Here is a 17,597-nt window from a genome sequence, read left to right as displayed (position 1 = left end):
CCCCCCCCACCCTCGGTTATTACGAGCCAACTGATCGTGCTAAAAATCAGCATACAGCTCTGTATCGTAGCGGTTTTACTATTAGCTATTTATAATGCATTAGCTATCATGTCACCTTTGCGCTAACAACAACTGGTCCCGGTGGTGAGGAGGAAAGTGCTGATGTTGCACTCTGCAAGGCCTAAACAATAAGAGGGAGGCAGAAAAAAGTGCTAACTGCCTCCTCCGCTCAGCAGCCCCCCCATCCTCTCGTTTAGTTAGCCTTCACTCACACTCAGCAAGAAAAAGCTGTCGCCAACCGCTCCCCTGAGAGTCACTAACAAACACACACGCATACATTGTACCTGCGTGAGAAGAGATACATATTGGTATGTACACGTTGTATGTGCATTTTCCCCCGTTTTGTCTCTACTGCTGCTCTGGTGTGTGATTGTGTGAATTTGCATGAAAGAATCGTGCTCAGTTTCTTAGAAACACCTGTCTGTGTGTGTGTGTGTGTGTGTGTGTGTGTGTGTGTGTGTGTGTGTGTGTGTGTGCGTGTGCGTGTATTCCCCTGTTCAGTACCAATGTTGATTGAAACTACCATGGCTCTGAATGGGCTCAAATGAGGCTTATAAATAATTTGGTTATTAATACTTGCCCATTTTGTCTGCAAGGGCCACAACCAGATTTGGCAGCACTATCAGGTAGGAAATGAGCGAGCTGCATTCAAGACATTCAAGGTCAGAATGTGCCCAAACGGAGGGTTATCACTGGATCATGATTGTGTGTGTAATTCTAAATATGTGTATACGTGTGTGTCTGCTGAAATTGAGAAACGTAGGTTGTGTGTGTGTGTGTGCGTGTGTGTGTGTGCGCCTTGAGCAAAGACAGGTTGGTGATATGTTTTGTAAGTTTAATTAATGCAGCGGGAGATGGCATTATGCCAAATGCTTCAGGTGTTCCAAATGTGGTTTAACATCCTGTCACCTTTCAATAACATGTAACCATTCTCACACTCCTGTATGCACACACACACGCCCTCAAGTATAAGGAGAAAACGGAGATATTATAGACAGTGTTACATCACTGCACTAGTGGGTGATAAGATTTATTTTCTAAACATAACTACAAATCTTTTCTCTCACTGTTACATATCTAGCCTTAAACACTAATCTAAGAGCAAGCACAAGACTTAGTACAAAAACCAATGCTTAATCTGTTGCCAAAGAGTTCCCGCATTAAGTATCAAAACATACACATGTAGTACACCATTTTCACAACACACACACACCCACACACACGCACACGCACACACACACACACACACACACACACACACACACACACACACACACACAGCTAATACCACGAAGATAAATGAAAGTGTCAGTAATTCAAGCTGCCAAGCTGTGTTGTTATTTGTGTGTTCTAAACAGGTTTAACTGGTTGAAAGACTTACACATGATAAATGTCTCGCCTTACTGGCAGGGAGTTTTCAGGTTGTAGAAGTTAGATTCCTTCTATGAATCATAATATTGTGACTAAATAACAGTCAATAGAGGCATTTTACTACAGTTATTACAAGGTGTTAAAAATAGTTTCTGATGTCAGCAAAGGCCACATTCAAAACAGCAACTGGCAGCATCTTTCGTCGTGTCACTCTACTGTTTAGGTGCTACATTTCACTCTGTTCTCTAGACCCTTCAGCCTGTTAAGGTTTCACTGAGCAAATGGACAACTGTTTGTCAACTGAACATTTACATGTAGAAAAACAAACTTGTCTCAAGTACATGATCAACACATGTACACAGAGTCTGCTGTGTAAAAGGTGTAGCAGTTCATTTCTCTGTGGCTCAGACGACTGTACATCACATCAGCAATCACATTTCAGTGCAGTTCAGGAAAACAGAGATAAACACTCATTTGGTTTTCAACATTTGTCAGTTAAATTGAATTTCAGAAAATACTAGTTTTGATCAGACTGTCTCTAAGACTCAGGAGGGTAATTAAATGTACAACAAATTTCGTAACTGAAAAAAAGGCCACAATCTTTAAAGTTGTAGACACCCAAGATCACAAATGTATCCACTCTCTCCATTCCCTACAGACCTCTTAAAGTGGAAATTCACCTTGTTGAGTGGAGAGCTTTTAAATTAGAGTAACACGCACAACATTCAAAAGACTGTTATGATGGAAATAATGGTAGACAAAGTGCAAACTGGGCTTCTGACTAATTCAGTGTCAGTTTATCTGATCAATGAAAACATCTTCAACTCGAGCCCTGATACTCTGATTTTCAGAAGATAGAAACTTGAAGATAACTGTTGGAAGATGCAACAGGCTGCATGTGAAGGGTACCAGGGTGGAGTGTGTTAATGTGTGCTTGAGAGTGTGTGGCACTTACACATTGTGAAGGACACACCATCCACAGTGAGGGTCTCTGGAGCCCAAACACTCCCCACAAGTGGTGTACTGCTCGCAGCTCTCCACTGGAACCCTCACCACCTAGAAACAGAGAGGGAGAGAGCAGGGAGGTGATCAAGAAATAATTAGTACCTTCGTTGTAATCAAACTCAGAAAATGAGCTGTATATTCAGATGGATGGATATGAGCATTTGACAGCGTATCAGACTGATTCAATTTGAAACTTGTGCTCAGCAAAGAGTCAGTGTGTGTGTGTGTGTGTGTGTGTGTGTGTGTGTGTGTGTGTGTGTGTGTGTATGTTCCACAGAAAGTGAGCTTGTCTGTGAGGTGTGCATGTTTTGTCTTTGTGCATGTGTGTTCTGGTGAGCGACTGGTCCAGTGGTGTGTGACAGCCTCCAGTCAAGCATTTGCAGGAGAGGCCTCGCAATGCATGCTGGGAGACTGACAGGTGGCTGCGGTAATAGTGCTGTGATTGACAGGTTACCTCAAACACCAATGGGAGGCAGATGAACAGAGGGACAGACCCCCAGTGTGTGTGTGTGTGTGTGTGTGTGTGTGTGTGTGTGTGTGTGTGTGTGTGTGTGTATATATATATATATATATATGTATATGTGTAAGTGGTTTTCTGTGGTTGTGTGGAAAAATGTGGCTGTTTGTGGATTAAAACTTGGTTTTAGGATTAAGGGTAGAATTCAGTTAGGGTAAGGGTTGGTGTTAGCTATTTAGCTGTCATGGTCAAGGTTAGTGTAAGGGGCTAGGAAATGCATTATGTCAACGAGTGTCCTCACAACTAAAGAAAGACCAACATATGTGTGGTGTGTGTGTTCGTCAGTCACTCAGCCACACTAGAAGTACTAGCGTGGTGATAGGCTACAGATGTTGCCTAAGAAACAAGATCAAGTGTTCAAGTTAGCCCTGCTCTCTGGCTAAAGGTGATGACAGATGGATCACAACATGACCCCGATGGGTCTGAAAGTGTGTGTTTATTTCGAGATATTCACAAGTGTGTTTAAGTGTGTGACAGACAGATTACTAGCATATGTGCAGAATGCTAGAGTGCTACAAAGTAACCGCTTGTGTTTGAGCGTCTGGGCGTGCACATGTGCTGAAAGTGTCAGCGCCACATTCAACCTTTCTTCACCAACCGGCCCCAAGTTGATGAGTTGCTTGATCGCCGTTTCACAATGTGTGTGTGTGTGTGTGTGTGTGTGTGTGTGTGTGTGTGTGCGTTTGTGTACATGTGTGTGTGTGTGTATCAAGTTCTCATTGCACGCTTGTTTTAAATCATGCAATACAGAGAGAGCTGGATGATCAGGAACAGCATTTAACAACCCTACCCTTGGGTAACACTATTATAACACAGACTCACACACAGATTTAACCATGAGTGCCTCGTCCAAGTGGTATGTGGGGACTGAAGTAGTGTCGGGCCCAGTGGGGGCTGACTTTTTTTATCAACTAGGGGTGGGGGGACAGAGAGACGTATGGAGGGATAAGAGAAATAAAAAACATATGGCAGAAAAACAGCAGGGGCCTGAGGTAAGAGATAAAGCTGGTTAGCTGGAGGATGGAAACCAGGCGGACAAAGGAACGCAGCACTGAAATATTAAAGTAGGGCTGGGATTCCTCCGTGAGCTTTAAGTATAACACAGATATGAGATAGATATGACATGGTGGAACTCATTTATGCACTGAATGTCTTGTATCAGACTGGCTTTGGGGCTCTTTGACAGAACAACATTGCTCAAGCAGAGGGCAGACAGACAAAAGCACTTGACGCTGTGTGCCACTAATCCTTTCTTTTCTTTCATCTATTTCCTTTTTTTCCTCACCATGCATTTACTTATTTCCAATAAGTTCTATGCTCTATGTTTCTCTTCCCCAAAATCTTCTGTTAAAGATTCCCTGAGAATCTCATTCATTCATTCTACAGACTGAAACATGCTCTTACTCCTCCAATAACAAGGCAATCCAGACCTCAGGACTGTAGCTTTCTAGCTGGCTGTCTGCCCAGAGAGAGGGAAAGACAGATGAAATGATGCAAACGAGCAATAGTAAGGACCTGGAGGGGGAAGGAGGGAGTTGGTCATCTACTGGAAGTACAGCTGGCTGGATGGATGGATGGATGAATAGAGGAAAAGAGAAGTGTAATGGAAGACACACACGCGGCGAATTGGTGAGGACATTGTGCTGAGTAGATGGGATATGGTGGCAGACAGCTGCTATGTGTCATTGTCAGAATGAGTGCAAGTCTAGTTTTCATCTGAAAGGAGAGCTGAAAGAAGGATGAACAAGGGACTGGTATGTCTTAGATAATAACAGGATGGCAGAGGATGAAAAGGAGTGAGAATGAATGCACAGATAATGGATAGATGGATGAGGGAAAAGTAGCTGTAGTTGTGGATATGTGATTGGACACCTTAGTAGGAAAAAAATCATCACAGGATGTCTTTCATATAGTAGATTTAAAAAAAGGAGAAATTGGAGAGAAGGAGTAAGAATGGTCTGTTCCTCATATTAGCGTGGACACCAACCAATTCCCCCTCTCTTCTTCATAAATCATTATGACTGTGATTAAGGACAATGGTCCACATAAATCATACTAACACTATGGGTCCTTGGTGAGCTAGCATAACCTTATCACTGTCCTGTGTAATGATAGATTTAGACTATTGTTCACAATTGTCCCTGTACAAGTAGTGGTGAAGACACTATCGGTTTCTATTGGGTGGGAGTGGCACAGAGCTGTTGACGTGGTAGGGGGGCTATGAGGGTTGTCTTTCCCAGTGGGGATATAAAGTGCTTTACTGGAGGCGGCAACGTACTTGTATAACTGCAAGTAGATCCAAAAAATGTGTGTGTGCATTTGTCGGGACCACTGTCTCCACTGCCTGCCCCCCCTTCCCTCCCACCCCCCACCCCACACACACACACTCTCACCGTCTCCCTCTTTCTGTCTCTCTCGATGGCTCTTTTAATGAAAGCCAATTCCCGACAGCGCGCCACATTACTCCTTTAAATGACCTTATAAACCAGGCCCGCCATCTCCTCTCTCTTGCCATCTCCTTATTTACAATAGCATCCACTGCTGTAACTCAATTCTCCTTTCTCGCTCTCTCTTCCTCTCTTGTCAAACCTCCACCCTGACCATAGCACAATGCCATGACATCTCCTTTCTGCTATAAACTTTCCACCTTTCCTCTCCAATCTGTTTTTACAGAGCGCTATCACCTGCCTTTAAACGTCCCGCTAACCGGCTTTGCGACGGTCACCCCCAAAACCCAGAGGACCTGTAAAGCTTTCAGCGCGGCTTTTCATTGGTTGTTAAATCTAAAGACATAAAAGGATCGGCCTTGTTGTGGCTTCCTTTTTTAAAATTCAAACACAGGGAGAGTCTACAGAGGAGAAGAGGAGAGGGCATAGCAGAGATGTCTACTAGAAGAGAGCCTCTTTTCTGTGCTATACTGTCTGGGAGCTATGAGGAAGAAACCACAGTTTATTTTCAGTTATTTAGAGATATCTGCATGCGACTCATAAATTAGTAATGCCCATGCCTCCCTGAACAACTACCACAGAACCTCTTGTGCTTAACGCTCAACCTCATATGGCTCTAGTCTTGGAGCAAAGGGACCTACAGTAGTAGAACTTGAATTTACAGAGAGGCTTCCAAGGGTCAAAGTGAATGATTCCAGTGAAAGGAAAAGAGCATGCATACACAGCTAGCTTTCCATATACATTTAAGAAAACTGCATGTATTTGGGGAAAAAAATATCAGTTCTGTTGCAAGAAAGTCTCATAAACTTGTGGCTCTTTTATTGCTTCACTCCATTCATCCAAACCTTACTCTGTAATCTTAACTAGCTGTGGTTAAGATGGAAAAAAGCGGAGGTAGTGTCCAATTCAAACAAAGAATTAAATGCAAAAAACATTTTCCTTGCCACAGGTCTTGTTTAAAAAACAGCAAACATTTAGGTGCCCACAGCAAAAGGAGGAGGAGGAAGATGAGGAGAGGTTATCCCCTGTCATCATCCCTCCATTGCCTCTTCTCTTAACTGCCACCAACCACACCTGCACTAATATAATATCGTCCAATAATTTTCCAATGTCTTGTGGTTCATGTGCTGACAGTGAAAAGCCATGTGCAACTGGAAAAAGAAAATAATCAGAATCTACCTATATTGCCACTAAATGTCCCAGGATGATAGAGATATAGGAATTCAGACAGATACAACTCAATTTGTATGTTAGGGTCAAACTGTAGCTGCAAAAAGTGTGTTGTGCTTGTCATTACTGTGCAGTGACTGTAATTCATGTTGTCACCTTCTGCATGTCATACCTACAACAGATCATTAGAAATGTGGTTCTATCCGCCGCAAGTAGCTTTTCCAGCTAACCCTTAGGCAAAGTGCAATATGGCTCTCAACAGGTTGTCCCTGTAAGTGAGCTCGTTCTTTCAGTGCTGGAATACCTGCTGGGGGCTTGTATCAAAGGCTAGGTTAGCATGTGCGCATTGACTGGATTGTAAGGGGCTTACGAGATCAATGGCGGGCTAGGAGCTCGATGTGTTGACTGACTGGAGATAAGAAGGAGAGCAAACAAGACTAGCAGAGTTTGGCACTGAAAAAGAAGAAGAGGTGCTGAAGGATGGGTAAAAAGGAGGAGGATGGGTTAAGGTCGTGTAGTGGGAGAAACGAAAAGTGAAAAACAGCATTCACATCATTGTGTTCTATCGAAAAATCATCTGCTGTCACATCCAATTTGCTGAATGATGTCCAAATACCAAATTGCTGTTACACTGCAGAGATGTTATGGACAGATCTGGCCATTGTGGTCAACTGAAATTGTTTGCTGCAGACCTGTTTTAGTGAATTAGGTCTTTGTGTGTCACAGTGGAAGAAAATAGTGCCCACTATGATAGCTGTAATCTCTTGTTTTCTCTCTCAAAACTCACTCCCTGCAGTATTTCTTGGGCCCACTGCCCTTCCTGCCTCCTTCGCTATATTTATCTCTCTCATTTTGTGTTTTGTCGGCTGTTTCTCCATCCCGATCAGCTTTCCTTCTTTATCGCCTCTTTAATTTATCTTTTTCTCCTGAACCAGGCTCAATTATTCATCCGCTCCTTTGTTTTGCCTCTTCTGAAAGACTGTTTTCATCTCTTCTTCTATATTCCATTCCAGTGAAAACAAGAGGCAGATCACACAACTTATTTATTTGTCATTTGTGTGTGCACATATTGTGAGTTCGGGGCCAATGAAGACTACAACTCAAATTCCCTTCTCCTAGGAAACCGCTATGAGAGAACATATACACACTACACAAAAAAGCAGGGTGCCCATGATAGGATTATGCTTTCTTAGTGTAAGTGTATGTATGCAAGCACTTTCAAACTAATACAGAAACACCTTCAAATAAAAAACTTTTGGAGTGTTCAACAAATCTTTACAAATGCATGAAAATGGCTCCAAAAGTCCAACAACCAAACAGACATCTCCTAGTCCTTCATAATGATGATAATCTAAGTGCCATTTTGCTTATAGACTAAGCAGACGTGTTTTTTTTTGTTTTTTTTAATGATTCTTTTCCAACAAAAAAAATAAAAGAAAGACAATAAGATATACTTTAACTTTGAGGGGGCGGTCTGATGTAAGTGCAACAGTAAATCAACAGTGAGGACTGGCCACACAAACAAATTGAAGAGAAAACCCAGAATGGCTAAAACTTTGAAAAATAAAGATGTGGAAACTCATCGCTCTTCATCACTATCCTCATCATATGGACATTCCCATTAACTCTTCCAAAAGGAGCTAATCTTAAACTATAGGTCAATACACTCTCATTCCTTCTGTAGCCATTTGTCCATAATACGCTGTCCTTCATGTGAAGGTGGAGAGTCTGATAGAAAGAGAGAGGAGGAGAGAGGGACGAAGTGGAATGAGAGAGTAAAAGAGGAAAACTAAGAGAGACGAAGGAAGAGACAGAGATTGAAAGACCGCAGAAAACAAAGAATTGGAACAAAGACACTGTGAAGAGAGGGAGGGAGAGAGAGAAAGAGAAAGAGGTAAATGTGACCGGCTAAGGTAGACAGGCCTAGGGGTCTTCTAATTAAGTGAGGATGGGAGAGGCCGGCTGCCTAGTAAATGACTCTGTCACTTTAGTAAATGGACTTGGTGAGGAGTGAGGACCCACACAGCTGGCATTTCCATTAGCACTGCCAAGCCACCACCATATACACAGACAGAGAGAAGCAGAGAAGAAGAAGAGAGGGGGAAAAAATGCTGCTTTTCTCTATTTGTTGTCGGAAGAGTTTGTGTGTGGAAGTTGTGCCTGGTGGGTGTGTGGATGGATGTGACTACGGGGAGATGGCAAAGAACTGACCAGAATAAACTAAATCTGTCTGATTGACTGCAAGGTAATATCTGTGCTGTTTTTCAAAATGACTGCCAAAAAGTTTTACTGGAGCCTTTGAGAGGTTGAAAGTAATTCATATTTTAATAAAGTGATGTCACAACAACAAACCCAAAAATATGTGGAAGCAGTTTTTGAAGATCTCATCAATATTTGTTGTGGTTTTTTTTTTTCTTATCTATCCCTGCTAATGTTGCAATATTTCAATATACGTTATAGTATTATAAACTGGTACATGCAACCATGATTCATGAGAGACACAGATACTTATTAGTACCGACACATTTAGTCAACTAAATGATATGTTAAAGAGGTAGTCCAGCAATCTACTTTTGCACAATGGTCAAAACAGATGCAGCAGAGGAAAAGATATTTCAGGTTTTTGTCTTTAGTTTGGGTCAAACTCAGGGTTATTTTCTCATATTTGACAGAGTCCAGAAAATAAGAGCTGAATAAAAACATTATTCAACTTAGTAGTAAACCACTCAGTGTTTCAAATTGGTTATGTGCAGCTTTAATCTTTAAAAAAAATAAAGTGCAACATTTGCGAGTTTCAGCTTCTCAAATATGAACATGTGAACTGCTCTTTGCATTTTAAACTGAATCTCTTTGGTTTTAAACTAATGATTGGACTAAACTAGCAATTTCAATAAAATCACTTGGAACTTGTGATGGACATTTTCCCACTTTTCTTTCGCATTTTATCGACAAAAACAGTAATTAAACATAACATTAACAAATTAATCAGTAATGAAAGCAATCATTAGTTGCAGCCCTACTTGTAATGCACAAATGTCTTTCCAGCTGTATTTATTAATATCATGTTCTTTCTTTTTGTAATTTCTGACAGTGAACACTGGAAGAAAAATTGCTATTCCACTTTTCCACTGAGCTTTTCCCTCATTTGATACTTCATAACCGGGTCCGACGAGGCCTGCTGTGCATGAATTTGAAAAGAAATTTGACTCAGATTCAAAACAATTCCCTGCGCTGTCATGCATGAGCGACACTTCATTGTTCTACCCAAAGTGGCTTGTGGTTAAGGCACAGGACTGAAAACGGTGATGTGCCACTCGGAGTGGCTCCGTGGGCCATGCCAGCTTTTGATTGGCCTCATTCCATGACAATCAGTCAGAGCCACATCTTTCTGCCCCAATCACTGTCAAGCAACAGGAGGACTGATCGTACGGCCGATTGATAGTGATTGACAAGAAAGGGGGAGCAGGAGGAGATGGAGGGAGAGAGAAACCATTAACTCCCCTATCCATCTCGCCCTCTTTTCTAACCCTATCAGTCTGCTCTATCACGCCATCCTTTGGGAAAAGACGACGGAGTAAAACAGAGAGAGATGAGAGAAAGACAAAGCTGTCTAGTGACAACTAGACTTCCATTAGGACCGATAGCATCACGCCTAAGACAAGTGTCTGAGCACACTTTTCTGATGGGGCACGCACACACTCAATCAAGCACGCATTTTTTTTCTTTTTTGAAATGGGGGGAAAAAATGGGAAAACCACACGAGAGAATGATAGGACTGGAAATAAGGGTGTGAGAGAAAAGGAAGGAAACAATTAAGCGAGAAAGCGAAAGTGAGACGTGATGTTTGAGACATTAAGACACATGGAAACCGTCCCTGGGTATCTTGGCAAATGTCCTCACGTCTGCTACTGTTAAGAGAAATTATCATTGTCTCTCTTTTTTTTTCTTTTTCTCTTTCTTCATCATATCATAGACATGTAGGGACTATTGCTGCAACTAACAACTCTTTTTTTAATCTATCAAGTTGTAGGTTATTGTCTCAATTGACCATTAACAGGCTTTGTCTGTTAAATGTTTAATTGTGACAAATGCCCATCACAGTTTACTATAGCCCTAGGTGACATCATCAATTAGCTTACTTTACCCAAACAACAGCTCAAAGACTTTCAGTTTACTATGAACAAAAAGCTACAAATCCTCATATGCCAGTTTACCAGAACAGACTTGCCATTTTGAATTACACTGTCTAGGATTGTTTGATAAAACAGAAACGTAAGTTTGCTATTTACTGAGTCTTCTCAAGAAGTACATTCTCTGCTGAAGCCTAGAACAAAGGTTTTCAACATGGACGTGCCCTGTGAACGACCTATCACCATAGACACAGAGATATTCACAAACCAGTACAATGATGCGTCTTGGCCCCTTTGCTGTTATAACAACAGCTAAGATAAATGTGGACACCTACATACATCTGATTGTGTATATGATTCACAGTTTTGATTATGCATTGGATGTATGTGTGCACTGTCCTATGCTGAGAAAGGTGCTATAATGGCTTGAACTCCTGTAATTGAGTGCCATTTACCTACATGGCTACACCCCCACCTGCACCAGCACCAGCACCCATCCCTTCTGATTCGCCTCTCTGCACCAGGTCTACTAACATTTACATAACAATGACCCCCTCCTCACACAAAGAGTGTATGTGTGTGCGTGTGTCTGCGCGCGCGTGTGTGTGTGTGTGTGTGTGTGTGTGTGTGTGTGTGTGTGTGTGTGTGTGTGTGTGTGTGTGTGTGGGATAGAGGACATATGAGTAGTATTCACTCAAGCTTTACACTGATGCTGGTTTTTAAATGCTGCATTATGCGCTTGTTAACTTTGGGAGTTTCTTAGTCGACCAGAGTTTGATAAATCGTGGAAAATTAATCTTTGAGATACTTAGAACTGACTGATTAGCTGTATCTAGTTCACTAAAGTGTCAGTCTTGATTGATACAACTAGCTGCTTATTATGTGTGTTGATGTCAGTCTGTGCTAATGTGTTTGCTAATGAGATTGGCAGTGAACCAGTAATATGTGAATGTAAACAGATCGACACGCACGCACGCACGCACACACACACACACACACACACACACACACACACACACACAGGATTGATATCAGACGAAACCCTATGGGCAAGATATTACTTGATGAGAGCTTGTTGAGTGAGCCAACAACACAATAAAGACCATTGTTTGCTATTGTAGGGACTCAAACCAACATCTTGTGAATGGCACAAGAACTTGTCCGCATGCACATGCATGGATACAGATTCCTTGGAGGGATGTAAGTCGTGGTGGGGGAAATCTCTTTCAGATGCTGAATGGAAAGTCAGACAATGGTGTTAGCCCACACACACACACACACACACACACACACACACACACACACACACACACACACACACACACACACACATATGTTTGAATGCCAAGTGTGTTTACAAATGCAGATTCCTACAAAGACATGCAGGTGTGGTTGAATCAACACACAACATCATTACTGGTACAAAATGCAATTGAGCCATACATGTTTTTATGAACGCGTGTGCACACACACATACACACTGTAACAGTCAGTGTAGTATCCTTGACACTTGAACAAAGGTTGTCTCATGCATACACATAATACATCATCTCCCTCCACTGTATCAAGCCATGCAAGTCCTTCTTGCCTGTTTCTAGGACGATCACACTTGCTCCAAACTCATTCCCCCTTCCCACACTGGTAGAGATGAATATTCATGCTTTCAGCAATTAGCCAGCACTGCACACCACACCGATATCATATGCATGGCTGCCATCAAAGACATAAGGATGTGCATGTCCGTGTGTGTATGACACTGAGGCTGAGCATGTGTACAAAGGCGGCAAGAATGGCAGCTGCAGCATCAAATTCAGTCAGAGCTTTCTATCTTTTTGGCTGTGAAACAGAAGAGGAAATGATTTGATGATGCAAAGCGTCTTGACTGAACCAAGAAACCATGAGAGGAATTCCCACAGCAGCAGTTTTTGCACAAAAGAGAAATGATTACAAAGTTTGTGTTGAGTGAAAGAGTGACAATGTTCTTTGTGAAGATTTTCACATTTCTGCGAAAAGAAAACACATCAGCTACCCAGCAGCACTTAAAGTTTCTAATCTGGATGCAAATATTTTTCCATTTCATCCAACAATAACATAGTTGTGATGATATGAATAGGGCAGTGTGTGTGTGTGTGTGTGTGTGTGTGTGTGTGTGTAGCTTGGTAGTGAGTGAATGGATCCTTATCAATAATGCCAAGATTTCCAAAATATCAGCTGATGTAGACCTTTACCTGTTTGCTTACACACACAAAGTGAAATAACCAACAACAGCAAACAACAGCAAGCACACAAATCCATTCAACATCAACTGCAGTCTAAAATAAACGGATTTAAGTTTCCTGTAATAACATACTGTCTCATCAAACACACACACACACTTAAAAACACACACACACAGCAGGCCGTCCTCTCCTGCTGTCATATCCTCCATTGATAATAATGACAGTGATGAATATAGCTGGAACGCAGCGAGTCATAAATCACTGGGCCTCGCCCCTAACTCTGACTCACAGCCTGAGTCTTCATTTGTGTGTGTGTGCGTGTGCGCATGCGTGTGTGTGTGAAAGAGAGAGAGAGAGAAAGAGAGCATGGGGGAAGGAGGGAGGACTTGTCATGGGCTACGCATCAGTGGATATGTCCAGTGACACCTTAATGTGCTTGGCTTGTCTGAGGAACCCCTGCAGGCAACTAGCTGCGCGCGCGCGCACACACACACACACACACACACACACACACACACACACACACACACACACACACACAGAGAGAGAGCTGTTGACTCGCAAGATAAGAGCAGGGCTGTGTGTATCATGAGAAAATAGCAAAAAAAAAAAGGGGGCATGGTTGCATTTCTCATGCAAGATTACTGCTGTGCTCATGTGAGTGTATGAGTGTGTTTGTGTGTGTGTTGTACTGTAGCATGCTCTTTTAGCTCAAAACCAGCCACCTAACATCATCCCTCATATTCTTCCTCCTTCCCCTCATTTATCCATCCTTCTCTCAATTCCACAATTTTCCACCTCTGTCTCGTTTGAGAAAGAGACCACCAGTGTGTGTGTGTGTGTGTGTGTGTGTGTGTGTGTGTGTGTGTGTGTGTGTGTGTGTGTGTGTGTGTGAGTGAGACAGAGGGAGAGCGAGAGAGCAGGGTGGGGGGTGCAGCAGCGATAGTGAGAGATCATTAAAAACATGGGAATGGGATCAGTAGAAGGCAGTTGAGAGGGGAGGACTCAATTTGGGCTTAGATGAAAACATGGGAGCATGTACGAGTGTGTGTGTGTGTGTGCAGCAGCCGATGCAAGGATTTATAAAAGCAGGGATGGTGGAGGCATAGCAGTATAGATGGAGGGCAAAGGATAAAGATGAGGGTAGGACGGAGAGCGAAAGAAGGGAATTGCCCCCTGTAGTCATTAATGCTGGAAAGGGGGTTTAGTTAGGAGGTCTGGCAACCACAGCCCCCCGTTCTGCTTAACCCAAGCCTGCTAACCATTAACAGGGATCAAACACAGCGAGATGAAGGTGTGCGAGTATGTGCGATGTTCTGAAAAATAGGGCATGATGGGAGGTGGATGGAGACAAGTGTAAATGGGGTTTGGGTGTGTATATGAAGTGTGTGAGCCTGAGCGTTTGTTATTGTCTTGTACTACTGTGTATAAGTAAAAATGTGTGTGTGTGTGTGTGTGTGTGTGTGTGTGTGTGTCCCTCATGCCCTTAGCTGCTCTAGCTGCCAAGATTAAGTGGAGCAGGTCACCAAGTCACAAAGACATGCTCACACAAACACTAACAGCAACTGTGTCACCACATATTGCTGGTAAACCTATTTCAAAGACTGATCTTCAACAATAAATGTCCATTATTTCTCTTTGTGTTGCTAATATAAAACTACAGTGATTCAACTCCAATTGCGTGCCTCTGCACCTCGAGTACACGTTCTCCACAATCACATACCTGCTTCAAGCGATGCACATCATTCCTACACTAAAAGAAATGTCTGTGCTCCACGCTGCCTGCAATCTTAACATTGTGCGAGCAGTTTTAGCAACACACAATTGTATCATAAAATTTGCCAGTGCTTGTCAAACCTTGCTTCTGATTTAACAGGGCAACATGTGCACTGACAGCAAAGTGACTGAGGTGAACTGTCAACATAAGGTAAATTGTTGGCATTAGCAGCTAATGATGATTCTACAGTAACAGCCCCTGCCAGTATCTGAGGTAATGTGCACCTATGCAGCATTATTCAAAATATCATACTCAGAGGGATGACACTGACCCTTCAACAGAGCGAAACAATTCCCAGCTTTTTAGAGAAAAAGTGCTTGTGTATATTATCAAATAATGTGGCAGAGGACATCATTTTCTGTGATATTTCTGAATAAGCATTTGAGGAATTAATTGATCAGTCACACTTGACGCACTTAAAATGTAAAAAATGTCCAATCCTAATCAAGGATGAATATAATCAGCTTTAAATCAGACCTGAAGCATTACAAATATATGTGTATCGTTTCTCTATCGGATCATAGACTGTGGATCTAGACTTACCCCATCATAGAAATCAGTAGAAAATGAACAATCAAAAACTGGCCCTGAAAACTTTTTGGCTTGTTAGATAGCATTAAGAGGAATGGATTGAGAAACTTTGCTTGTATTTCTTGGTTGATACCAATACTCAGGCACCATATCTGTACCCATGTCAAAAAATTCAAACACTATTCTGCCATAACAGGCGTTTATTTGGAATACATAGTGTGTATCACAGATTACCATTGTAATTACTGCAGCTTCAGTCGTGAACCACTGGCCTTTGACAAAAGAACAGTTTATGGCTGGGTTTTGGATTAGCAGGCTACACTCGCCTCAAATACCTTTTCCTAAACAGACCTCAGACACATATCTCACCCTGTTTAATCAGATGGTCTTTTCCCAAAAACCGTTTTAGATCTATTAAATACAGACATATTCACATCATGTACAACCCCACTTTCTTTTCGCTCCCCTCTCTCCATCTCTGCTTCCTTCACTCACCACACTAATGAGACAGAAAAACGAGAGGAGCAGCTGGGCCTGGGGAGCAACAGAGATGCGACACGCTCTCTTCCCCCTCCCCCTATCCTTCCTCCTCCCTGTCTCACCATCAAAGTAGACACGGCCCTTGCCAGCGGTGGGGCTGGTAATGACCACAGGCACACATGGATGCGCACGCACACGCGCACACGCACCCCCCACCCCACCCCACCCCCCCACAATGTGTGACCTACAACAATCCCTGTATCTGTGTGTGTAATGTCTGGATTATTAGAGAACCACCATAAGGGTAATGTGTGTACGTGGTGTATGTATGTATATGTGTGTGCGTGTGTGTGTAACTGTGTAATTACACCCCGAGGGGATCAGTTGTTTTGTGATTGTTCCGTGGGTAGGTGGGTTAACGTATACAGCAACTAATGTCTAATGGGGTGAGGGCTGCTTTGGACAGGTGGAACTAGACTGCTGTGGAGGAAATGACTGTTGTACCATGCAATACAGCAGACTGGTGTGTGTACATGCGTGAGTGTCTGTGGGTGTGTGTGTGTGTGTGTACAGGCTTAGGGGTGCTCCCAAATAAAATATGTAACCGGAGGCATGTATATTAACAAGGCATTGTTAGCCCCATGCAGTCACCTGTGGTAGCTGCTTTATTAAGGCATGCTAATGATGGTTATGGGGACTAATGATGGCTACATATAGCACATCATTACAGCGAACACACCGTGTGTGTTGGTATTTACAACATGTAGGAATTTCATTAATTTGATTTCACGCGTGTCATGTTGCCATTTGGTTCCCACATCACAGCTACAGAGAAAGATGTATTCTGTGGAATGGAGTTTGTGAGTGTATGCATTTCCTAATTTGTGCATCTTTTTGAGTTCATGTCTAACAGTGAACTCACCTGTTTATCAGTCAGTGTGTAGATGTGTTGCTGGTCCGGGCTGAACAGCATGTCTCTCAGTAAGGGACTTCCCCCCTCACTTACAGTCACCTTCTCATATAGCACTGCTGGACGGTTGGGACTCACAGAATTCACCAGGATCTACAGGGAAACACACAGGAAGAGATATTTAGAAACATACTAAATGCTCATACAAACAATATCATAACTGTACTTTAAAATACTAAATATGTATAGAAATATGATTCCTCACCAATGACTGTCACAACTCTTTATGTAAAAATGCAAACAGTCAAATGCAGTACTGTATTTGTACTGTTATTGCGATAAAACCCGCCAGCGGCTGTTTTAGAGTAAAAACTTTCACAGTAAAAGCCTTCAAAGAGACAGGCATGAAGCTGGAAGACAGCACTAGGAGTGCTTTATTTTAAAGCCACTGCAGGCAAGAGTGCTTGAGTCTTGAATAATGATAAATGATAACTTGCTTTAAGACAGTCATCATATAGTGTTAAACAAAGCTGAAAATAAGTTGGTTACTTTTATTATACATCGAACCCAATGTATCCATTTCCTCTACATTTCAGCACATGTATGCACAAATACAATGAAATACTGTGACACACTAATCTGGTTTGGGGGAAAATATGCAGTGCGAGATACATTTTAGATGAATATTGCAAGGAGAATATGAGATGTGAGAAAACATACAAAGTTGAATAGAGTATAGTCCCCAGCTGGGGAAATAGGCTGCATGTACTTTAGCTCTAACAGGTGGTTATTATTAGAGTGGTAGGCAGCGTGAAATTATCAAAAATTTCGAAAAAGATTGAAAGCACCTGCTTTACAGAGCCATGTAAACAACTTAATTGAAAGACTGTGTTAATAGCGGTATTGAATATAGTATCATTATTGTGAACAGAGACATAATTACAGCAGTAGATGCATGCAAAGGAACATTATTGACTGGA

General features: G+C 42.2%; 1 protein-coding gene across 4 annotated transcripts in view; it reads right to left on the bottom strand.

Annotated features, from left to right (window-relative positions):
- The window catches only part of plxna1b (plexin A1b), a 186,970-nt gene that overhangs the window by 85,178 nt on the left and 84,195 nt on the right, over positions 1-17,597 (bottom strand). For all 4 annotated transcript variants that reach the window (XM_023423435.2, XM_023423437.2, XM_023423436.2 and 1 more), the window contains exons 4-5: positions 16,630-16,770; positions 2,387-2,487 (exon numbers count right to left, since the gene is read on the bottom strand). In XM_023423435.2, the coding sequence (XP_023279203.1) occupies positions 2,387-2,487; positions 16,630-16,770 (242 nt within the window). The remainder of the gene's footprint in view (positions 1-2,386; positions 2,488-16,629; positions 16,771-17,597) is intronic.

This window comes from Seriola lalandi, unplaced genomic scaffold (genome assembly GCF_002814215.2).
Source record: "Seriola lalandi dorsalis isolate HSWRI2012SDOR001 ecotype SW California unplaced genomic scaffold, Sedor1 jcf7180002054692, whole genome shotgun sequence".
NCBI classification, from domain to species: Eukaryota; Metazoa; Chordata; class Actinopteri; order Carangiformes; family Carangidae; genus Seriola; species Seriola lalandi.
Note: the sequence above shows the minus strand (reverse complement) of the source record. Positions and strands in the feature narration are given on the sequence as shown.